Here is a 25,329-nt window from a genome sequence, read left to right as displayed (position 1 = left end):
TCAATAACTTTCTAATGTATGGCGACTACAGCAGCATTACTCTGTTGCAACGTTACTGCTGCAGCACTTTCAATTTTCGTCATAAAAAGATGTGACCGATTTCCATACGAAAAGTAAAAATGTACAACTATCTATCAAATTACGTTTTTATATCGAAACATTTTCGCGCTCGCTTCGCTCGCGTTTTCAATAATTTTCTAATATATGGCGACTGCAGCAGCATTACTCTGTTGCAACGTTACTGCTGTAGCACTGTCGATTTTCGTGATAAAATTATGTGACTGATTTCCATACTAAAAGTAAAAATGTACAACTATTTATCAAATTACGTTTTTATATCGAAACATTTTCGCGCTCGCTTCGCTCGCGTTTTCAATAACTTTCTAATGTATGGCGACTACAGCAGCATTACTCTGTTGCAACGTTACTGCTGCAGCACTTTCAATTTTCGTCATAAAAAGATGTGACCGATTTCCATACGAAAAGTAAAAATGTACAACTATCTATCAAATTACGTTTTTATATCGAAACATTTTCGCGCTCGCTTCGCTCGCGTTTTCAATAATTTTCTAATATATGGCGACTGCAGCAGCATTACTCTGTTGCAACGTTACTGCTGTAGCACTGTCGATTTTCGTGATAAAATTATGTGACTGATTTCCATACTAAAAGTAAAAATGTACAACTATTTATCAAATTACGTTTTTATATCGAAACATTTTCGCGCTCGCTTCGCTCGCGTTTTCAATAACTTTCTAATTTATGGCGACTGCAGCAGCATTACTCTGTTGCAACGTTACTGCTGTAGCACTGTCGATTTTCGTGATAAAATGATGTGACTGATTTCCATACTAAAAGTAAAAATGTACAACTATCTATCAAATTGCGTTTTTATATCGAAAAAATTTCGCGCTCGCTTCGCTCGCGTTTAAAAACACTTTCTAAGTGACATACGGGTGGCGACTGCAGCAGCATAACTCTGTTGCAACGTTACTGCTGCAGCACTGTCAATTTTCGTGATAAAATGATGTGACTAATTTCCATTCTCAGCTGTAATGCAGCAATAACCGTTATTCAACTTACCAAAAAAAAGAATCAATGTAATCTCGATGACCCTAGGGACAGGGGGCACCATAGTCTAGAAATGCTTAGGGCATCAAAATATCTTAATACGGCACTGGTCGTTTGCGGAGTCAAACGATTTGTGACTCGCATTTAAAACGCATTACCATGCCTTCCAGAAAAACATCCAATCATTCGCGAAAGTCTCGCAACGCATTGAGGTTACAAGGGGCACGTGGTCTTCCTCAGGAGTCTGAAGAAGACCACGATTAGTGGCGCTCTAGCCAGGCAGGCTTCGCTTTCGCTCGCGCGCGTATACCTTACTGTATCGTCCGATATACATCTACTACTCTGTCGTTTAAATCACGTGTAAAATTTGAATAAGGGCGAAAAAAGCTATTGATTTTGGAGAGTAGTTTTATTTAGTGGTACCTAATTGTAAAATATTGTATCTGGTCTGCAGTCCTCTAGCATATCCATCTGTCAACTTTACTTCAAGTTCCGCCTCCAGGGGAGAGGGAGAGAAATTAGGATTAGAAATTAGCCGCTTACTGACACAGATCGAATTCCACGCGGGCGGAGCCGCGGGCACAGCTAGTATTTTAATATGTAAAGTTAGTCCCCTACGGCAGCAGATTTTTTTAAATCTAAATAAATTATATGTTTATTGAAAATGGCAAGTATTAGGGCTTCGGCGGCGCACCAAAACAGTTTTATGGGTTCTAGATATTTGCTATTAATGGAGGAGATTAAAAATAAGTAAATGATAAAAAACCTTTGGTTGACCTTTAATTTCGAGGTTACATCTAACGTACAAGTGGCTCTGTAGCTCACAGGGCTCTAGTGGGATGAATAACCCACGTACTTTTATGGCAGATTCATGTAAAGAAAGATAAAATTTCAAAGTAATCCAAAGGATTTAGGGATAAGCAGCTGGTACTAAAACATCAGAGAGCCAAATACTTTTAATACTAAAGTAATCCTGCAAAATTAGAAGAAAAAATAAAAGAGTCTGTAGATCATTAATGTTTAATCCTAAGCTCACGTGCTTCAAAGAGTATAAAACGTTACTTGCTCGTGTCACACGAGTTACGAGTCTTGTGTAAGCAAAACACTTAGGTATAAAATAATTCTGTACGTAGGTTTAATGATACTCAGCATTTAATATGTAACACAATCATGTACTAAGTTTCTCAACTAATGAGTTGTTATCACTACAACCCACACACCCACAGTCAGAGTTATGTCAACTAAGAATGAAATTTTTATTTATTTACATGATAGATATTATATTATACAGAGGTGTTACAGTAACTCGACAAATTATAACTAGCTTAAATCTAAAATAGGGTCTCAAGGCATTTCTCGTTGTATCACAATGCTGAATTGCTGATACGTTGTGCGAGGAAGCCGCCAGCCATTCGGACACCAGTTACATCAACCAGAGATGCTTCGCGATTTCTGCAAAAAAACTTGTACGCGCTGGAACCCCATTTGTTCTATATCAGAGTTTCAACGCCATATGACTAAGAATGACTTTATTTGTGATGACATCGAACATTTTCAGGCGATTCTAAAATCATTTAAGCAATTAAAACTAAGCAGAATATTATATTGGTTTTCGGCGCTGAAATTAAAAGGTAGATACAATGAACATGAGTAGACATGAAGCCCGATTCTGACTTTAATTTCTTATTCTGAAACTGTTATGGATTTGATCTGACAGATCAAACTGACCAACATTTGGATAGCGAATTTTAAAAATAACTTGTATTTTGATTTTTAGTACACTTCAAAAATCCTCATACTGATTGTCTTGCCTCGAGCAAAATAAATAAATTATGTTTATATTACCCCACCTTACCTTACATAATTATATATCCCTTGTTTACAGACAACCGCGCCGGACCGCACCAGGACCGCGACCTTGGTGCGGTCCGGCGCGCGGCGGATTTTGGATGGTGTGTAGAGCAATTCGCCAGTAACTGGCCAGTTATGGTAATTGGCTGATTTTAACTAAAAATGAATTCTATTCACCTATAAACAGAATTCATTGTTTTTAGTATTACGCGGCTAGTTATTGAAGGCTGGTCAGTTATTGAAACCTTATACTTTCAGCCTTCAATAGGTAATTAGTCACCTTATACTAGATTGAATTCCTTTTATAGGTGATTAAAATTCATTTTTAGTTTAGATCGGCCAATTACTAAAACCGGCCCCGGCCAAAACTGGCGAATTACTCTACATAAGGGTCTACCGTAGACCACCGTACGTGCGTTAAGGACGCAGTTATAAGTGAGAGCGGGAAAGAGAATTTTGACGCATCGGGGTCGTGGTCCGGTGCGGTTGTCTGTAAACACTATTACGCTAATATAGCATTGCTATACACAGAGTTAATTAAGAACGCATTAATGATTAGTAAGCCTTAGTAAAATTAAGAGATAATAAATGTATTTTTTTAATAAACTGAGACTAAGACAAAATATCGAAATAGCTATGTAGGCATGTACCAAAATTAAAAACATTGTATAATTATGTGTTTGAAAGCATTTTAATAAATGAATAAACTTATACCTATTTTTAGTAGTCTAAATAAAAATATTTACATACAATTATCTTAACCATTAAAATATTGGTGTTCAAAACAAGCTGTAAATTAAATTCCTGTTTTCGTTATAATACACTTACTTTGTCCAAAACTGACACTGAAAAATTACACTCCAAGTGACAAACAAAAATTGGTTTTCAATCCCCTGGAACTTCTCTCATAAATAAATTCATATTAATTTAAGCCCCTTTATTAAGTTTTATACTTTTTGGAGCAATGGAGTACCTACCTACGTCAATATAACCAACGGCTATAAATAAGAGAAAATGTGATAAAATGGAAATAGGTCCGGACAGTCTCTCGGGTACCACCATGACTTGTCTGCGGGAATGCTAACTAGGCGGGCAATAAAAATAAAATCACCACGCAGAGTAGTAGAGTCCTATTTACGGATTTCTAGAAACGTTCAGCAATTCTCTTATGATAATCTAACATTATAAATGCAAAAGTCTTATTTGATGAACATTTAGTTTGTCAGAAAGGTAACGTTTGGACTCTGACTGCATCAGCATCACTGAGGCTGCGGTATTGCAGCGCGACGTTAATGGCCGACTACATTACTGACACAAATGTCAAAATTCGGAGCGAAACTGTAGAGAATGTCGAATAATTATCATAGATTTAGAAGTCATAATATATTATCGATAAATTGACATTACTGACACCGTGCATCACAGAGTACCGAATCTATCATGAAATGAGCGCAATCCTAATATCTACCTACAATATTTACCAATTGGGCATTGTTTTCAAAGCTTTATCTTTAAGTATTCAGGCTCAATGTCCATTAATATTGGTCGGATATAGGTTAGACAAAAGCATGGGCAATCTCTTTCCCTGAAAAAGAAAAGGGTAGTCATGAATGACCTGCCTAAAATTAATATTTTTCAGATGTAACCAGCATCGGCAACGTCAAGCTGCTAATAGAGCCATCTATCGTGAAACGCAACGGTACTGCAGTGTTGACGTGCTATCGCGACATGCAGGGGGCGCCACTATACACAGCCAAGTGGTACCGAGGGAACCACGAATTTTACAGATACACACCCTTAGAAAACCCCAGCACCAGGGTGTTTGGATTGCCCGGAATTTTTGTGGATGTAAGTTAAATCACAGACCATTATTTATTATTACTGGTGTAACGACGCACGCTGCTAACTGCTATATTGTCATATATTTGTCAATTATGCAGTCGTATATTTCACTTCGGTTTTGATGTACGGTACCTATGAACGTCCAGCACCGCTATTTATGAGCGCACAGATATTTATGAACGATTAATGCTTTTCAGACGGATATTTCCGTTTCGTTTAGTGTCGCAGGCAGCCGGCAGCACCACTAGCAACTAACTAGTTACCTAGTCGTGTAGTGCTATAGTCAACCATTGTAATAAGGTTAAGTGTAATTTACCTACATTTTTAATTTAAGCCATGACTTCATTTTGAGCCTTTGGGTCATGTTTAGTGTGTGCTCACCCTTTGTAATAGGCGGACAAAAAGGTAGTAAGTATGTACATATTTGTAACAATCAAAAGTGAGACGCGTAAATTAGTTTTAATTAAAGTTTGTATACTTAACGATAAATTTCATGATTTTTTGGACCCACTGTTGAAAAGTTAGAAGGGGAGAAACGTTTTTTTAAATTATAACTTTAACTAACCAAGCTACGTTGCAGACAGACAGACATACTGATATATGACGAAACTATAAAGTCTTTTAATTAATTAGGGACCTTATATTAAACGGCTAGTTGTAAGAAAAACTAAAGCCGCATCATTTTGTATATTACTTAGAAATATTTTTTTATAAAATGTGGCACTTGTATTACCTACTTCAAAATCTTTGTTGGCTGTTATTGAGATACATTTCACTTTGAAATATGCTTTTGGCAGAGTAGGTATAGGTAAATATACAGATTTATTATTTTATATATTAATATTTCCATATTTCGTCATTGTAATGCCTTTTCAGTCGTATAATGTTTAATCGTAAATATATGAATAATAAGCAATGCCCAAAAAGTGAACCTTATCCAGAGTAAATCTCCTTTGATCAAAGTTAACAAAAATAACAACGTACGAAACGGCCTTGCTGAGTTTGACGGTGAAGGTTTGTTTCTTAAGATGCTTAAAGACTTTTCTTAAAAGAACATTTTTATTATTTTTACCTTCATACCTACAAATTCATTAAAATAGTCTAATAATAATAGCGCAGCAAGCCTTTCAAAAAACCGGGATTATAGGCTCGTGATATCCAAGGAGATACAAATAGGTTTTGAAAATAATAATGTAGTTATATTTATGTTCAGTATGTGTATTTATTTATGCTTTGGTACGAGAAAACTTCAACCAGATTCTTTAACAGATCATCCATAGTAAAGCCAGATCAGATTCAAAACCTATTGTCACAATCAGAATATACGATATCGTTCCGAACGCGCAAAGATTTCGCTGCGTACTGTCATACTGGAATGGGAGCGAAGTCGTTGCGTGCTTACAGCGATATCGTTGCTCGCTCGCTTCGCTTTCAATTCGCTCGTAAATCGCCAGTGTGTCCACGCCCTCAGCATCAACTGCCACCCTCGATTCCTTTTCCAAATATATATTCACACTGTTTAATTATTCTATATATATAATTGAGATATAAATCTTTTTGTTAAGCTATCAGAGAATGGTAGAAGATACTTTTGACTACCTACCTTACCTACCTCCCTTGAAAAATCTCACCGGGAACAAAAAAAAATCATTCTGGGAATGGAACAAAGGACACTTTCAATTTTGATTATTATAAAAAATATGAGAAGATATTTCAAGTGGAAATTTCGCAATTTTCATCTCGAAACTTTCTGATCGGTATAGGTAGGTACCAACTTATTATAGTAATTATACACCGTGTTTTTTTTTTATTTCCGTTAATTTCAAGGGTGCATTCCTGAGCTTAAATCAAGTAACTTTCTCAAAGACACCGATATTCTAATTAACTCCATTTCGGAGATAATCAATAATTTATTTTTTTCCTATAAGGCCTCTACAAGCGTGTACACTTGCCTTAGGGCTGGCTTACATATTGATTAGTGTTTAGAATGAGTTCATACATTTGCTACTAAACTTAAGTACAATCTGGGTCGATCGATGTTCGAAATGACATTGATATGTCAAAGATTTCAATTGTTTGGTTGAGTTAAATGTAATGCCCGTGTTATAACAACGCTATATGCTACATTTAATTACTTTTTAAACTTATTTTTTTTGAAAAAAGAAACAAAAAAAATTTTTTTTTGAAAATTAACTATGCCATTTAGTTATCTTAATGTACTTAACCATACCCCGAAGTTAACGGAATTCAATAAAAACACGGTGTATAAGAAAAAAAATTGTTCAGTTTGTTCCAATATTAGGAAAAGGCGACTGACGGATAGGGCATACATTCAGTATCACTGTGGAATCATTCTGCAACTTCCACCTTCCTTGTATCGAATATGCCCACTTCTCACCTTTGCTTTATTGGATCAGTAAAACTAAATTGGGCGTTCGAACGACGTCTGAGCTACGTTTCTGTAGTGCTCTATCGTACAAGTTTATAAGAGCTCTTTCTATCGACACGTGTTGTCAGCTCGAAAAACGATTAAACTGGTGAACCTTGTGTTGACAGCATAGGGTACATTTTGCGGCATTTCGGAAAATAACAATGTCCTGATAGGATCGCCTTTACGTGCCTTAGAGCGTTCTATTTTATGCGATTGTTGAGCTCTTTGTCGTTTCAAAATATCTGGTCCGAACGTGCTGAGCACCCATGCGCAATTTGAAATATGCGATTTTAAGAATATGGTGAGTTGCATAACCAACTTTTTATTGACAGAGTTTTGACTTAAAATATAAAAAAAAATCTTATATAAATGAAAAATTATTAGTATCACGTACAATTAATATTTGTACTTTTGATTGACATTACAGAGAACTTAGTGTATAACAGACTTTAGCTAGAATAAATGGGGATGTAATTTGTAATTTTGTATATTAACAGGTAGGGTACATATTCATAGATAATTTATAATTGATAGGCCATTCATTACAGTTATGTTAGACTTTTAACATTTCGCTAGCCCAATATTAAGTACAGGGTTCTATGTATCACTTTTATCGAACTGAAATTTGAACATTGTCGTAGTGACATTAAGTCGAGTTTCAACTTTCTTGAAAATGTAACATAGAACCCTGTAATATTGGGCCAGCGATTTGTGAAGCGTTCATTAGGTACGTTATTTTGAAATAGCAACCGACCTTAGCTTTTAAATTAACCTTTAATAAATACGGAACGATCTTTTGCATTCGTGTGCTATAAATTTCAGATGAACAATTCTGATGACAAGAAAGTAGTCCTTCGGAGGCTGGAGCCGAGTCTCGCCGGGAACTTCAGTTGTGAGGTCACCGCTGACAGCACCTTCTCCACCCAGACCGCAACTCAGTTTCTTGACGTCGTTGGTAAGTCTAACACTCCCTATTTTTCCATTAATAATAATGTTTTTATGATTGCAAAATTTATCGTTCTTGCACAAATAGTCGGAGAACCAAATGGGAACGACATTTAAGCAATTATTAGGTACACATTCGACCTAATAGTAATAAATCTGTATTTTCAAATGAAAAAAAACATGATATTTAATTGGTTATATAAATAATATGATTATTCTACTAACTAGAGCTAGAGGTTGGTTTCATAATTATAATCGATTTACAAAAGTCTTTAATTGGACCAATTTTGAGGTGAAATGAAATAATACTCGTACATGGTGTATTTTGACCACATTTCAAAATTGTAACTTTTTTCTTGTTTTCTTACTTTACCAAAGATTCATCTGATTAGATAATATTTTGTGGTATTTAATGAGACAGCATAATTATGAATAAACATTTTACAATGGCATCGTTTCATTGAAATCTGCATAGTATAATTTACTATGAGACCTAAGCACCGGTGCAAAAGAGTACAAAAATTAGTAGATAGATAATACTTTAAATTATCGTCTTAACTTGTTTTCAAGTTTTCTAGTAAAATAAAACTTTTTAAATTAAAATTATTGAATTGCAGTTTCATAACTACCGACCACAAAACTTCGAAGTCAGACATTAGAAGTTAGTGGGAACTTGAAGTGCTGACCGCAAAAGCAAAGTAATATTATTGGTTACTGGCGAGGATTGCTGAACTGATTGCTTTTTCTTCAGTTTGATAAAATTGAGCGAATTCCTTAGCGATGTCGCCTTATTATCATTAACTATATTAATTTGGTATCGCTTGGTCTTGTTCCCGAAATATATTACACAAAAAAATGTATTGCATTTATATTTAAAAAAAAACGCAAGTTTTTGCTGTACCATTGCGCACCGACAACTTGATTTACCGATACCAATACTTTCCGATGATGTATCTGATTATTTTCAATATAAATTAACAACATAAAATGCCCTTATTGTAAGTACAGTCAGCATCAAAATGTTTGCAATATACTTTTGTTACCATAAGGATGTGTTGCCGACTTGCCATGTTCCCATTTAGCCGTCACATCATTCGGGTAAACAATTGAAAAAAATTAAAATTCAAGCGCCGCTTATTTCAGTGACACCAGAGAGTCAGCCAGTGCTTCAAGCAGAGAAGGAGAAGTACCAGCCGGGAGAGCTGCTGCGGGCCAACTGCACCTCCGCGCCCGCCAAGCCGCCTGCCAACCTCACCATTTATATCAACGATGAACCGGTTCGTACCAAAACCCTACTATTTATTTTATCTACAACTCGTGCGTAACTACAATTTTATCTACAAGTCTGAGGGATCGTTGATCGTATGCTTTTCACGATCCGATGAGGTAAGAGGTAGGAAAATCCTTTAAGCTCCGAATATCAAAATATTATGTTTTGGTATTAGATGTCTAAGATTTATAGTTAAGGCTCACGCCTTAATTCACGTAGAATGTGAACAATATTAGTATTCAGTCTTAATTCACATCTAAAATCTTTTTTACTTTACGTTTACTTGTAGCCTATATTGGTCAGATTGTAACGGTCCTAGTACATGTCATGTACTAGGACCGTGTCGAGCACCAGTACGTTTACCTTACTTATTAGTACAAAAAAATTGTCATCTTGAAGCTTAAGTCATTGTCAATAGAGGTGACAGCAAGGTGTCATCTATTGGGCATTAGCTTGTCGAGCACTAGTACCTTTACCTTAGCTACCTTATACGTATAAATAAATTATATCCTGATCATGAAAACAAATTCGATCTCCATGTAAACACTTAAAATATGCTTAATACCATAACCACGAACGAAAATCTCCTTACAATTTGATTTCACACATAACAGGCAGCTGAGGTTTTGTGTTCTAAGGTATGAAGTTTTATGTTTCAATTTCTTTGTGATTTCTGTGTTTTCTGCATGACACGTAGACTTTTGTTTCTGTAACGTATTGCTTTATTTTTAAAATTATATGCGGTTTCACTGCTGGACACAGGGGGCACCTAAATTTCCACTTTCCCTTAATGAGCAAACTCTGGCCGTTTGCAAAAAGCTTTTCCTCTACCGATGATATTTAGACAAAGGAAAAAATATGAATTAAGTACATTAAGAAAATACTAAGTATTCAAGTAAAAAATAACCAATTAGTTTTTGAGGTCGTTCCTCAGTACTTAATTGCCGAAAAAATCAATCCTTAATATAATCCCATGCGTCTATGAAGATACGCTTTTTGCCTAAATGTTTTTTGTTTCATTGTTTTGTCTGACACGCACTTGACCTTGTTTAATTTTTAATTTTTTGGGCCTCACCGAACAATGAACATCTGTATACCTAAGTAATGCTTGCCTTGGTTCTATGACAAAATCATACTATTGCAACATGGCATGGGTACGGGATGTTGCATTGAGTTGTTTTTCGGTGTAAGTTTATCAAAATACATATAATACCTACATTTGTACTAAAACCTCGATTTATAAAGACTGTGGTGTGGGTCAAATGAAGGCTAAAGACAAAGGACCTTGAGAGCTGCCAATGTGACTCCTATGAATGCACATCATAATCAACGTAGGGCCTGTTTACACATTCATTATTATTTAGTGCGAGTTCATCATACATTTTCTTCTTCATTTAGTGGCAAATGTAAGAACTCACCCTAAACACTAAGGCCCACTTGCACCATCCCACTAACCCGGGGTTAAGCGGTTAAACCTAATAACCTAATGTTAAATTGTACTGGTAACCATGGTAACTCCAGGTTTAACCGGTTATCCCCGGGTTAGTAGAATGGTGCAAGTGGGCCTAATGAAGGTGTAAACTGCCCATAAACATTCATATTCTTTAAAGCAATCTAGTTGAAATAGTTTGACTAGAACACAAATCTGATCGGTAATTTTTTAGGCGGGATTCCACCAGTGTCCAGCACCGTGCGGCATAAGTATTTTTATACTGAATAATGCTTGTATTGCTTGTGCCGCACTTTGGTGGAATCCCGCCTTAAATGTTCCTTATCATTGTTCTCATCAGATCCTCATCAGGTGCTCAACGTCAACGCGTGTATTAGTTATTGTTCTGTTTTCTATTCTAATTTGACGTCCTATCTCATTCCAGCTGCGTTCATCCGAGACCACGTTGCACCCGTGGGACGGCGGGCTGTCCTGGGCCAGCGTGGGCGTCGAGCTGAAGGTGTCCCCGGAGCTGTTCCCCGGCGGCCGCCTGCGCCTCACCTGCAATGCCACCGTGTATAACGTGTACAACGAGTCCGCCAAGCTGGACTTCTTCACTCCGGAGACTGACCCGCGTCCAGAAAGAAGTGAGTTTGGATTGGTAGAATTAATTAGGATGTTATATGTTGGTGTTGAACACGCGTACAGGTGAATATTTTGAGTCAATCATGGTATATATAAGTATAAAGTGTAGGTAATGGCAAATATAAGAAGGTCTTATGTTGGTTGATGAGTAGATAATTGTGCCTAGAGAGGGCTGTTTGAAAATATTACAAGACGAACAAAGAAATAATAGTAAATTAATTACGTGGTAATAAAAAAAAGAAAAATATTTGTTATTTTCAAATTTGGTGCATGATATGCATAATTTTTAACTTGTTTTATAAGCTTCTAATTCCTCTGCTTCTTGGTAAAATTTGTAAAATTTGATATAGGAGTGTTGTAATGGCTTGAAATCCGAAAATGCCATACCTTATCATTGCTGTTTAGAAATGTATATTAAATAGTTTTAAAAAAATTACAACATTTTGTTGCGCTACTCGGAGTAAGTATTGATTGCTTCAAGAAAACTCAAGATCAAAGAGCTCCCAACTACATCAATAAAAAATTATCTTTTTATGCCTTATGTACAATATCTTACTAATCTATCACTGATTATTATGTCACTCATGAGTTAAAATGTAATTTCAATAGGTTACACGTCAACGAATGATCTCGTTTTATACAAGACAATACATATAATTACCACCGCATTTAATGAAAAAACCCATATACCTACCTAGTTATTTAAGTGATAATCGCAATAAGTAGTGTATTCATATGTGTAGTAGCTGTATGTTAAGATAAAAATCATTGATGAGACTTGATAAGAACATACATCAGTTTCGACAGATTCTTTAATTATTTACTGTAACATGACGCTTAAATATTGATTTTGATACTTATGATAACCATGATAAACAACAGACTATGTGTTCAGCTTTGTGCTGTGAAGTGATAGCAGTGAACAAATCCGATAATCTCGCGTGAATGACCACCCGTTGGCAAGTCTGTGCCATCATGCATGAACCAGCTATTAGTTAACTGAATTAGATCCCAGTACGTTACGTGCATGAACCAGATAGTTAAGTCAATTAGATCCCTAAGCTAAGCTTCACAGAAGGTACAAAGGGTGAAACGAGCATGTTAAATCTAAATTATTATTTTTTTCTAATAAACATTCCAAAATGATTCAAAAATAAAAATCTGTTTGTAAACAGAAATTTCAGTTGATGCTTAATAATGCTGATAGGTACCTAATTAACTCCGAAGCAGCGATCGAAAATAAAAAATATGTACCTAATTATTAGCAGACAGCGTGTACATACTTAAGTACTAATCGAACTTACTACGAGTCCGTAGTAAGTTCGCTAGACGCTTTAAATCGTTTATCTTTCCCTATATTTACAACGCTGTGCTTAAGGGCTGTGACATCAAATGCTGCCCTCTCCAGAAGGCTAAATCCTTAATACGACAGTTTTTACTGCCATTGAATTACAAGGAGTCTGAAGATATGCTGTCCTAAACAATACACTACACTTTTTCCTACATGTCATCTTACATAATATATTCCAATATTCACCAAGCTCCCTTCACACATGACACATCATTTCCCACACTCACTCACACCAAATATTGCAACAGGTAAATAATTAGTTACGGAACCCTCTGCTTCCATTTAGTATATTTGCCTCCATTTAATTCATAACTTTGTTCTTTAGTTGTATTATTTAATACTTAGTTGTAAGTTTGCATGCACTATGTACTTATCTGATTTTTCAAGCCGCTGTTACTTGGTTAATTTGCGCATGTATCTGACTTTCACGACACAGGCATAGCCTAGTGTGGAAGTCGTCGATAATTTTCATACTGTATTTAAGCAATTCTTCTTGGTTAATAAAAATATTTTTTTTAATAATCAAGCAATCAGAGGTGATGTACATACGCTTAGATATCCGCTATCTACTAAAACGTCAATCATTACTTACAACCTTATATATTAAAACATTTATTTAATTGATAGGGATTACATTGTATCCTAATAGCCATGTCATAGGTAAGAAAAACGCTGGGGTCAATAGTAGATTGTCAACCAAGGGAGGCACAGCTCATTTCTGTCAAAGTATTTTAATAGTACGAGGCTGAAAATTATGCCTTTCACCCGAGTTAAACACTCTTCTTTTCATTTCGAATAAAAAGAAAGCAAAATATTTTTTTTGATCTGTTTCCGATATGATAATGAACGCGTCTGTCTGTGTATTTTTCATATGTTTGCGAAACTCAAAAAGTACTGAACGGATTCTCATACGGTTTTCACCTATGTATGAATAAAGTGATTCTTGAGGAAGGTTTAGGTGTATAATTTGTTAACCTGTCCGAAGCCGCGCGAGGTGGGTAGCTAGTATTTAACTAAAACTCGAACAGGATGCGGGCACTGTCATTGTTAATTCCCTTGACAAAATGAGTGACGTTTGTTGCCGCATTAGGTACAGTCGCGATTAGAACGTTCAACCCATCACTTATTTTATCAAGGAAATTAACAGTGTCAGAGCCCGCGTTAATGCCGCATCAGTAATGTCGCCACTTTCTTATTTTTTATTTTATGGCCTGGTTGCAAAGCCAAATGTCGCCAATGTGATGCAGCTGCAGTTGGCATAATTATAGGCTTAGAGCATTTAGTAACTGGAGACGCCTTGGCTGTCATTTTCTTTACAAAACAGTCATAATAACATGCAAACGAATCATAAGATTTCGAAATTCTGTTTAACTAACCAATTTTATTATTGAAATCGTCCTTTTCAAAAACTATACGTTTTTCCCGTGCTATTTTAATTACATTTCCTAAAGAACATGATGTATGTTTACAATTAAGTATGCTTAAATTTTCAAAGAGAAACAAATCTTTATCTTTAAAAATCGGCTAACGTTTTTATATTTTGTGTTCCAGTCACACTCGGCAGCAACGCCACTAGATGCTTCACCAGCTGGCTTCTGATCTTCTTCATGCTTTTCCTGCCCGTTGTGCTGGCCCAAGACTACGGCATGTTCAACCAAGACGTCTTCAACGAAGCCTATGACAACAATTTAGAAGAAAACTACGACGATAACTTGTACTTAATAGGATCGACTCCTAAAAAGCCGCTTCTGTCACTTATTGGGCATTAAACTAGGTTAGCGCACATACAGCCAGCAGCAGAAGTTGCTAAGCGGGCGAGGTGTTCCAAATTACCTTGACACACTCTTAACAATAAAGTCGCATCAAGATCATTTTGAACACCTCGCCCGCTTAGCAACTTCTGCTGCTGACTGTACGATAAGATCCATATTTGTCTGTCAAATAGGTAAATAATGAATTCACTGCATCAATCTTCTTTAAAATAATTGTAATTTTGCGGGATAATGTGTATTTTGTTGATACTATTATCTGGTACAATTATACATTTACAAAATTAAAACACCACTTAGCTTATGACTGCATTGCAAAAAAATTGTGGTAAAAGTTAATTGATTTCAATGTGTAACGAAAATTAATTACATATGTAAATAATGTTATATTGTATTTATTGTATTACATTTAATTCACAGGTACCATCTCCCACGTTGTTAACTGTACATCGGTGGACCTTAATTATGCCTTTGTAATAAGATCCGCCGATGTACAGTTAGGACTGTTGCTGTTTGTACACATATAAGTTTATAGCATACACTGACACACTTTCGTGCATGTAATTTATATATGTAGAAACTGCTTGTCGCCATAGGTGTACCCACGGTGGGGCAGTTGCCCCACCCTGGTCTGTGGTCTGACGAGAAGCTAAAAATTTTTAGGCACAATCGTAACCCTACTTCTGCCCCACCCTTTAAATTTAAAAAAAAAATGCTGGGTACGTCCATGCAGTTGTTGCATACACAATGGAATCAATAGGGTTCGCTACAGTCAAAGGTTTACATGGGGCAAGCTTTCTTGCCCCTGCCTCTAGTTCTATGATATTAGGCTTAAAGGTTTGGCATCCAGCCAATAAAATTTAAAAAAGAACAAGAATTTGTCACAATTCTAGGGATCTACAGGGCAAACTATACGCGATCTCTAAAATACTTCGACTGGCCAACACCATACTGGTCGATTCAATCTGGCACGAATAGGGATGTTTCCTGTACTTAAAATAAATCGTCGGGTGACAAGCAAAAGTCACTAAGTATTATAAAAAAAATTAAGTAACAATGCACTTTATTACACTTGTAACACGGTTTATTGTCCAATAATGTCAATGGTGTTAGTTAGTGACTTTTGCTTGTCACCCGACGAAATTATTTCAAACCGTGCACGAAATAAAGCACCAGATAATTATTAGAAAAACATAGATAGCAGCTATTTTACAAGCTTTTATTTAGTTTCACCTGACCGTTGTCTGTCTGTCTGTCTGTAATCAAATCTTGCAAGTTAAATTTGATCCACTTCCCGGTTTCCGATTGAGATGAAATTGTGCATGCATGTATAAATCGGATGACAATGCAATATTATGGTACCATCGAGCTGATCTGATGATGGAGTCAGGAGGTGGCCATAGGAACTCTCTAATTGTGTTAGGGGTTTTTAGAATTATCTCGATGAGTATTAGTTGTCTGTCGTCAGAAAAGGGCAGTCAGCGATAAAAGCTTGTACCAAAACAGAAATTTTTGCCAAAAACTTTTTTGTATTTAATAAGTCGGATTGAAATATAAAAAGTAGGTGAGTTTACCGTGACGTAACTATATTCGTTTTCATATAAATTCCATATTAGCAAATCGTTTTGACAGTTCTAAAAAAGAAGCTGATTTGACTAGTAGGAATGTAGCCTATGGAATTAATGAGTGAATGAAAATAATTATATATTTGGTATCACGTTAACCAATAAAATGGTGGCTCTGACCGTGTACTGATACAGGTGTCACTTATACAATAAAACTAATAAAAGCTTCCATCATATCATTAGTGTCAGCTTTTATGAATAATTTGAATCAACCTGTAACTAGACTAATTAATTGCAGCTTCTTAACTATTTTCTCGATGAGTATTCTGTATTACTTTCCTGTGGTGTGGTGATAAAAGTATAGTTAGCGATAAAAGCTTGTACCAAAAATGAAATTTTTGCCAGAAACTTATTTATTACATAACACCACATGTTACATACATAAACGGATAGTCATAATAGCATAGCTTAGCACTGTCAGAAAAAGTATTATATCTTAAGATCTTAACTTTGGTCTAGCTCACCGCTCACCGTCTAGAAATATGCGCACCTCTAGTGTAATTAATTATTAAATTATTTGAAAACACCAGGGTGATAATTTAATTTCTAAAGTGCATAAATTTACAGTTGATCTTATACCTAATTGCAAAATGATGTAAGAAGACAATTTTACCGAAAGAAAAAAATCACTCTTGTAAAAGGACGCAATATACTTAAGTTGTAATCTCTTGTTACTTAAAACAACACCAAAAATGTCTGATTTACAATCTCAAGTTATTAATTACCTCCAAATTACTTATTTAATAATTGAGAATCATATTTTGTTAAAACTTACTCCGTGCAAAGCTTTTCCATAGCGCAATGATCGAATTTCAACTGGGTGAAATAATTACTTATATTTAATTATTTGTGGAGTAAGTACTTGTACATTTATATGAATATATGTGCTCACGAAAGATTTGTGATTTAGATAGATGAAAATAACGGAGTACTTACATGAAATCTTGATTTTTAGGGTTCCCTACCTCAAAAGGAAAAAACGGAACCCTTATAGGATTACTCGTGCGTCTGTCTGTCTGTCCGTCTGTCACAGCCTATTTTCTCGGAAACTACTGTACCGATTAAGTTGAAATATGGTAGGTACACATATGTAAATTAGTGACTCAAACATGAACATGTTTTATTTTATAATTTTAAAATACATAGTTTCGAAGTTATTTAAGAAAATAGCCATAAAATTACCATTCCTCCCCCCTTTATCTCCGAAACTGGGTCTAAAATTTTGAAAAAAATACACAAAATAGTTCTTTACCTACAGATGACAGGAAAACCTATTAGAAATGTGCAGTCAAGCGTAAGTCGGACTTATGTATGGAAACCTGGAAACGCGAGTCCGACTCGCACTTGGCCGGGTTTTTTTGAAGAGGATACGCTTTCTGATTCGCTTTTACCTAGAGTTCAAAATATAGCTCGTCACTTCAGATGAAAAAAGGCTAATTTGAGTTATCGTAACTGTATATTTAGGTTTTTTAAAATTGTTATTCCATGTTTTGTTGAATAATCCTGGCAGCTAGACACTTGGAGCCGGAACAGGGAGTTAATGCAAATGTGGACACATGAGGGGATTTGGATCATAAGGATACCAGTGCTGGGTGCTGGTATACGCACAGCAGGGATAAACAAATCTGATTATAGTTTTGCGACTGATTGCCAGGTATTATTAAGGAAAAAAATATATGACTATAACGTTACCAGAATGATGTGGCCAACCTACCTTCCCTTATTTTAGTTTAGCAAAATTATTTAACTACGAGCGGAACAAGTTGGGTTATTCTCAAAGTCAACTTTGACTTTGGATTATTTTTCAATAAAGTATCCAATCTTTATAAAAAGTACGTCCTGTCGTATCTCCGACATAATTATCTGCAGCTTTTTAAAGAAGTATTTTCCATAAAGTTATTATAGTTATTTATAATTTAGGCCTCCTTTTATTATTAGGTCCATAAACTTTTTTCTCTTCTCAAATGTTGGCTTGGCAAGTGGTTGTTTGCTAAAAAAAGTCATAACTACTAAAAATAATATTATGTTACAAAACAGGTTAAGTTCTACCTAAGTAAAATTAGTTTTATAAGTTTAACAAATCATGACATAAAATATTCTACTTCGAGTAAAACTTGTGTATATAGTTATCAGAATAAAACATACTAAAGGTACCTAGTCTTAACTAAATTAGGTAAATGTAAGAAAAGTAAATGGAATACTATTTACCCTTTGAAATTACGATTTAGTTAGCAAATATTGATTTTCTTCAAAGATTTTTCTATTTAATAAAATGTATATAAACAAACAAGGAAATAAAATTTCAAATATCTTTCTAGTTGTTTTAATAAACAAGTAGTTTGGTTTCTATTGGGTCCAAAGTCTCATCTCTAGTTTTAAGAGTAACCTTATCGAAACGACAGAATTATACTTACGTGAGTTACAGTTTTTAAATATCTACACCAATCAGAAAATGAATAGGTGGTGTCCCTTCATTAATGTTTTTAGTATAGGGCGGCGCATCGTTACTGGTGAATTTACAATATGACTTCTTGTTGAACTCTGGTAGCCTTAGATGTTGCTAGATGGAAACTTGGTCTTGGTCGATCAGCTTAGACACTAGAACTCGATGGGGCGCTGCTGGGCATCTTAGGGTGTTTTGAAATCGAACATCTATCTTTTCTTCCCTCCGATTGGTTTCAATGAATATAGGTAGTGACTGCGTAGGCGACCAAGGTACCTTAAATGATTCATGATGATGATAGTGCATGATAAGATGTTTATAGTTATATCACGTCCGTTCCATTCATTCTATACTAGATTCCATTCTAGATGGAATTTGAGAACAATTTGGGGGAAATTACGTCCGCTCGTCCCACGCCTCAATGCAATGTGATGGGGTTTTTATGGTAACATTTGTTCTTCCATTAGCCTGTCAACTTCACTGTAGTAAAAATAAATTTACGAACAAACAAATTCAAAAGCCATGTGAGATGCAAACAAAATGAAAAGTTTTCTGCAAACACAATAAGAGCTCTAAAGATAGCCGCCCTCGTTTCAAACAAACGGTGCGAACTAATTGTGCCCTTGCCCGCATAAATGAGCAGAAAATTATAAGCGAGGTGCAATTAGAACGGTAGAAAAATCAAATTAAATCCCCTCTAATGAACAAACATAGTCTGAGAGAGCGTAGGAAGAAATGCAGAGAGTATATACAGAGTAGAGTAGTTGTTCAACTACACGTTTAGGTGCTAAATAGTTTGCTAAAGTACAGTGTACAGTCAAAGTGAGCTACGAAATTGCATTGAAAATTTATGAAAGAATTGATTGGTAAATTTGCCATGCACTTTTAACTTGTCGAACGTCCACCATACGAGAAATTGATGCAACGTCTGATACTGAGTCGCCACGACCCAAAGTTAGTGTCAAACGTATGATACTCGGGCGCTCCACGGGTTAAATACGGCTGATTGTACATATACTTAAGAATTTAGTTGGCAAGTAAAGTTTGCATTCAACATCTATGCATAGTTCTTAGCATAAGTGGGCCGTACTTATGATTCAATAAAAACTGGATTTTATCCGTTAATGAGCAATAGATAATTTCGGATCAAACTCAAATTTAAATCTAACTGACATGTCATATTAGTAGCTACTTAGTTACAATGTTTTGAAATTTCATACTAAATGTTGAGTTCATAACAAAATACCAAGCATTTCGAGGAATCCGTCTGTTAGCTGAATACCGTTGCTCTCTGCATTAGATTACTCTGCGCTCTCTGGCTATGCCACGCTTCCGCCCGTTTAGCTATGCCTAGATTCACATTCTAGGTCAATCATTTGTGAGATTCACTTACTTATACTTAACTATTTCTTATTTGTATTTAGAAATAGAAATGGGTATCTAACAAGACTCTACAGAATGAGAATTATTGACGTTCACGTAAAAATAAGTTGGTAAGTGAATATCATAAGAGTCACCTTTGTGCCACGTCACATTATAGGGTTGACGAAATACATATGGTCGTTTCTCAAAAAGTTGGCACCGCCAGGTTAACGTTAACGTTTTTCAAAAATTTTGCATTTTCGCATTTTTTTTTATTGGGATCGTTAAAAGGCAACTTTAACTATTAGAAAATGTGGAAGGGAAGCAATTCCTTCAATTAGTTTAGGAGATATAGGCGTTTGAAATTCAGGTTAATGATATCAAGGACAGGTGAAAGATATTTTGTCTCCAGGTTATCGATAGTAGAAGCAGGTTATCGAGAAATAAGTACAAATTCCAATGAAAATATTGACAGGTTATCGAGAGGCGTCATTAACCTGTGTCCGTTGCCGTTAACCTGGTTTCTTGTCATCGTTCACCTGTAATGAGTGTCATCCACCTGTCCACCACATCATTTTCAATGCCTTCTAAAAATAATCGAAAAATGTGTCATCTTCTGTAAAAAGGGACCTTATTGTCCACCATGATGATTAAAATTTTGGATTCTGACCCACCTCACCTTCGATTCGATTCCCAATTTAACAACAAGTTTCTGTGAATAAGTAAACATACAATCTTACTGTCTATTCACCCTGGCAGTACCTAGTGGAACTCAGGTTTGGTGCAACATAGGCACATGCAGTTTTGGTCATCCAACTCGTCTTGGTGAGCACTTGGGAGAGCAGAACTCAAGATAGAGCTGATGCTGGACCATCGCAGTACCTAGTGGAACTCAGGTTTGATGCAACATAGACACACGCTGTTTTGGTCATTCGACACGTCTTCATGAGGACTTGGGAGGGCAGTACCCAAGATAGAGCTGATGCTGAACCCTCGCAGTACCTAGTGGAACTCAGGTTTGGTGCAACATAGACTCACGCTGTTTTGGTCATTCGACACGTCTTGATGAGGACTTGGGAGGGCAGTACCCAAGATACAGCTGATGCTGAACCCTCGCAGCACCTAGTGGAACTCAGGTTTGGTGCAACATAGACACACGCTGTTTTGGTCATTCGACACGTTTTGATGAGGGCTTGGGAGGGCAGTACCCAAGATCGAGCTGATGCTGAACCCTCGCAGCACCTAGTGGAACTCAGGTTTGGTGCAACATAGACACACGCTGTTTTGGTCATTCGACACGTCTTGATGAGCACTTGGGAAAGCAGTACCCAAGATAGAGCTGATGCTGAACCCTCGCAGTACCTACTGGAACTCAGGTTTGATGCAACATAGACACATGCTGTTTTGGTCATTCGACACGTCTTGATGAGCACTTGGGAGCGCAGTACCCAAGATAGAGCTGATGTTGAACCCTCGCAGTACCTAGTGGAACTCAGGTTTGGTGCAAGGTCAGGTCAGGTTAGGTCCGGGTTCAGGTTCAGATAAGAGCCGGGATCCAGGTCCAGGTCCGACTCCGGGTTTGAGTCTAGGTCCGGGTCCGAGTCACAGTCCGGGTCCAAGTCCGGGCCCGAGTCTGGGTCCGGGTCCCAGCCCCAGTCCCAATCCAAGTCAAAATCTAAATCGCCAAACGTGTACTATGCATCATTGAAGAGTTCTGTTCTAATCATCATCAGCAGTTCCACTTCATCAAATGCGACAGTTTTTAATGAAAATGCTTGATTTTCTGATGTAAATCCAAAAGTCACTATACGCATGCCTTTAAGGTTTGAGGAGTTCCCTCGATTTCTCATGGATCCCATCATCAGAACTCGAGATTGACAAAAATGCAGCTTATAAACTTATCTTGCTTAACAAACATAACGAAGAGGACAAATCGCCAAACGTGAACTATGCATCGTTGAAGAGTTCCGTTCTGATCTTCATCAGCAGTTCCACTTCATCCAATGTCACTTTTGTGAATGTATATGCTTGATTTGTAAATAAAAACACAAAAATCACTATATGTATGCCTTTAAGATTTGAGGAGTTCCCTCGATTCCTCATGGATCCCATCATCAGAACTAGAGATTGACAAAAATGCAGCTTATAAACTTGTCTTGCTTAACAAACATAACGAAGAGGACAAATCGACAAACGTGAACTATGCGTCGTTGAAGAGTTTCGTTCTGATCTTCATCAGCAGTTCCACTTCATCCAATGTCACTTTTGTGAATGTATATGCTTGATTTGTAAATAAAAACACAAAAATCACTATATGTATGCCTTTAAGATTTGAGGAGTTCCCTCGATTCTTCATAGATCCCATCATCAGAACTGGGTTTTGACAAGAACGGGACTAATCTGCATATACTTATACTTTTTACAAAACATTTTAATATATGTCTAAAACTAAAAACCCTCATAAGGTACCTTTTCCCGTGGGACGTCACAAATCTAGTTTGAGTATATGTAACGTGGATTTTAAATAATTATCGATCACCTGTCATATGGCAGGTGAAGGACGCTTCGTTCACCTGCCATTGCATCATTCACCTGACTTTTTTGGACAGGTTAACGAGACTTAAGACAAAAGTACAAAAATTTCAATAATATGCAGCTTTAACAGACAGGATAGTTTTTATTCCTAAATTAACACACAAAAGCGATATAACCGCTATATAATTATATAGTTACGAGTATTAGTTGTGGTATCAGTGACATTAACCTGCCGCAAAATCTCATCCACCTGGCAGTTTTAGCCAGGTGGACGATATGCAGGTGATGGGGAAAATGGCAGTTATATCGCGAATACACAAAATGTATTAGCTTGATGAACTCCATACTTAGGCATATAAAACTAAACTATTGTTTACGTTACATATCTTGATAGTAATGCGATAGGTTACATAATTAGCAAGATATCGACTCCAGGATAAAGAGTACTTACCCATTACAAACTCCAATTTCCGATACTTTGTCGTTTGTGTTTTATTTGCGAAGCACAATAACCACGTCTTCGTCCTACCAGGTGATAGCTGATGAGTAACGGCTTCAGCTCGTGCGGAGTGAGACGGGAAAGGTGCGGTGGGGGTTATACAATCGTCGTGAATGTGACGCGCCAGGTGACTGTTAAGAATTGCTTTGGACAAACTTTGAAGCCGAATAACTTAAAATATAAGTATAATATTGTTATGCGATAGTAATACTTTAAAACTTAAAGATATATGTTAATAAAATACGGTAATGCCGTTAAATTAAGTTAATATTTTGTGTGGTTTTCATAGCTCGGAACATCAGTACCTCGCGTTGGGACACGGCAGGTTAACGGATAAACGTAGTTACAATATTTTTTTTGGTAATCAATATTTATTAATTTTTTTTTCAAAGTATTAGGCCTCTGTGTAAAAAGTCTCTCTAAATATGTATTAATTTTTTATATATATAAATTGTACATAACGAAAAAAAAGTTCTAACATAAACCTATTTACAGGTGGCGGTGCCAACTTTTTGAGAAACGACCATATAAAGTTAGCTAATCTCTCGAACAAAGTTGAACAAGATCCCTTTATATTTCGTGAACTTTACTTTGACGACTGAAATTGACTTCTAGATACAAAATTAAAATGTTCGTTAAAGGTAGGTTTCTCCAAATTTATAATATATAATAACGAGTAGGTATGTAGGTATAATTATAAAAGGCTGGCAAGCGTCAACGCATTTACAAGTCTTAAGCCTTCTGATGTTGGACGACGGTGAACGCTTATTTTAGGCGATTTCGCCATTAGGCGATTCGTCTGCTAGTAAGTTTGCCTCCTATAATATCATAAAAATATATATGAATAAATATTTCATAGAGTCAGTACCTACCATAGTTAATTGTATACAATCAGTCTGCGCGATACAATTAACACAATTTATGCCGTCTCGAAATCTTACCATTTTTAAAAAATACAGAAGGATAAATCCACAATAGTGGAAACAATAACAAGAAAAGCAATGTTATTTACTTGATATCTTAAACTTATCGCCTTGAACAAAAGCGATCAATACGACTACGGAGCCATAAAATCCAATGTTAGTAGTGAATCAGTTTCGAAGCCAAGTATTTTAAACAAAAAACGACTAAACAAAGCACTTACAAAGCTACAGAGCTCGGAGGAACCACTAAAAAGTTTGCATTCACCTATAAATAAAAATACTGACTTGCCAGGACTTTGATTGAGAAGTCCCGCGATAGAGGGATTCCCGGGAATCAAGACAGGAGGAAATACCTTTCAGTCGGTTGAGTGCATTTTCCTCTGTTTTGTTAATATCTCCTTGGATTCCCTTGATCTCGTAGTCCCTTGGATTTCACATTGACAACGATTTGAATACTTTGTTTATCTTGTTTTATTGAAACTTCTGTATCTACCTTAAGATATTAACTGATACCTACCCACTAATAAAACATGTCACTGACTGCTAAAGATGTTTTATTTAATTTATACTAAGGTCAATGTGGGTAATTCCATCATAGGGACTATTCCGTCTGCGAGCGTTTTTCTCGAACAACAAACAAAATTGATAATTTTATCGACAAATAATCAGCGATTCCTTTTAGTTTCAGCAATCAAAAGCAATTGGTTATTTTTTCCTACGAAAAATTTAAAACCAAAGAAATATACGCTCGTAAACGGAATAGCCTACGCTATAACGGAATTAGCTACATTGACCTTATACTATTTTACTCAACTGTGGTTCGTCACATTAAAAAAAGGATTTATGTAATAGACAGCAGAGGATACAAGTTTTATATTACAGGAAAGTGTGAGATATAAAACGTATTTTTAATTTTGACTAGAAGTGCAAATCCTTGTTCATCATGTTGGCAAATCCGCCGTCGGTTCTATTTACCTAGCCGAGCGCTGCGGTGCGAGAAATCTGCACTCTACCGCCTACCTACGTGCCAATTATCTAGCTACTGTATATCTATACCTACTTATACATATTGTAATTGAAGTTGAAGCGGCAAATTTTGGGTAGAATGGTTATAAGAAAATAATTATATTGATTTAAAATAAAGTTATTATCGGATGGCCAATGACTACCGGTGAATTATCATAATCGGGACCGTACAGCGACATCAGTTGTCAAATTCGAGAGCATTTTTTGTGGTAAGTAACTAAGTATAGTTAATTGACATAATTACTTAATCAATATAAAATTAATTGTGATGGAATTTAAATAACAAGGTAGGGAGGGAAACATTAATCTCCT

The 25,329-nt window shown here is 36.1% G+C and overlaps 1 protein-coding gene and 1 long non-coding RNA gene across 3 annotated transcripts in view; one reads left to right on the top strand and one right to left on the bottom strand.

Annotated features, from left to right (window-relative positions):
• The window catches only part of LOC134677426 (uncharacterized), an 84,208-nt gene extending 69,588 nt beyond the window's left edge, over positions 1 to 14,620 (top strand). For both annotated transcript variants that reach the window (XM_063535900.1, XM_063535892.1), the window contains exons 2-6: positions 4,562 to 4,770; positions 8,018 to 8,150; positions 9,284 to 9,417; positions 11,285 to 11,486; positions 14,387 to 14,620. In XM_063535900.1, the coding sequence (XP_063391970.1) occupies positions 4,562 to 4,770; positions 8,018 to 8,150; positions 9,284 to 9,417; positions 11,285 to 11,486; positions 14,387 to 14,604 (896 nt within the window). In that variant the 3' untranslated portion in view covers positions 14,605 to 14,620. The remainder of the gene's footprint in view (positions 1 to 4,561; positions 4,771 to 8,017; positions 8,151 to 9,283; positions 9,418 to 11,284; positions 11,487 to 14,386) is intronic.
• The window catches only part of LOC134677523 (uncharacterized), a 347,203-nt gene that overhangs the window by 179,458 nt on the left and 142,416 nt on the right, over positions 1 to 25,329 (bottom strand). The gene's annotated exons all lie outside the window — the stretch shown is intronic.

The sequence above is a fragment of the Cydia fagiglandana genome, chromosome 2 (genome assembly GCF_963556715.1).
Source record: "Cydia fagiglandana chromosome 2, ilCydFagi1.1, whole genome shotgun sequence".
NCBI classification, from domain to species: domain Eukaryota; kingdom Metazoa; phylum Arthropoda; class Insecta; order Lepidoptera; family Tortricidae; genus Cydia; species Cydia fagiglandana.
This window is presented reverse-complemented; position numbering and strand designations above follow the sequence as displayed.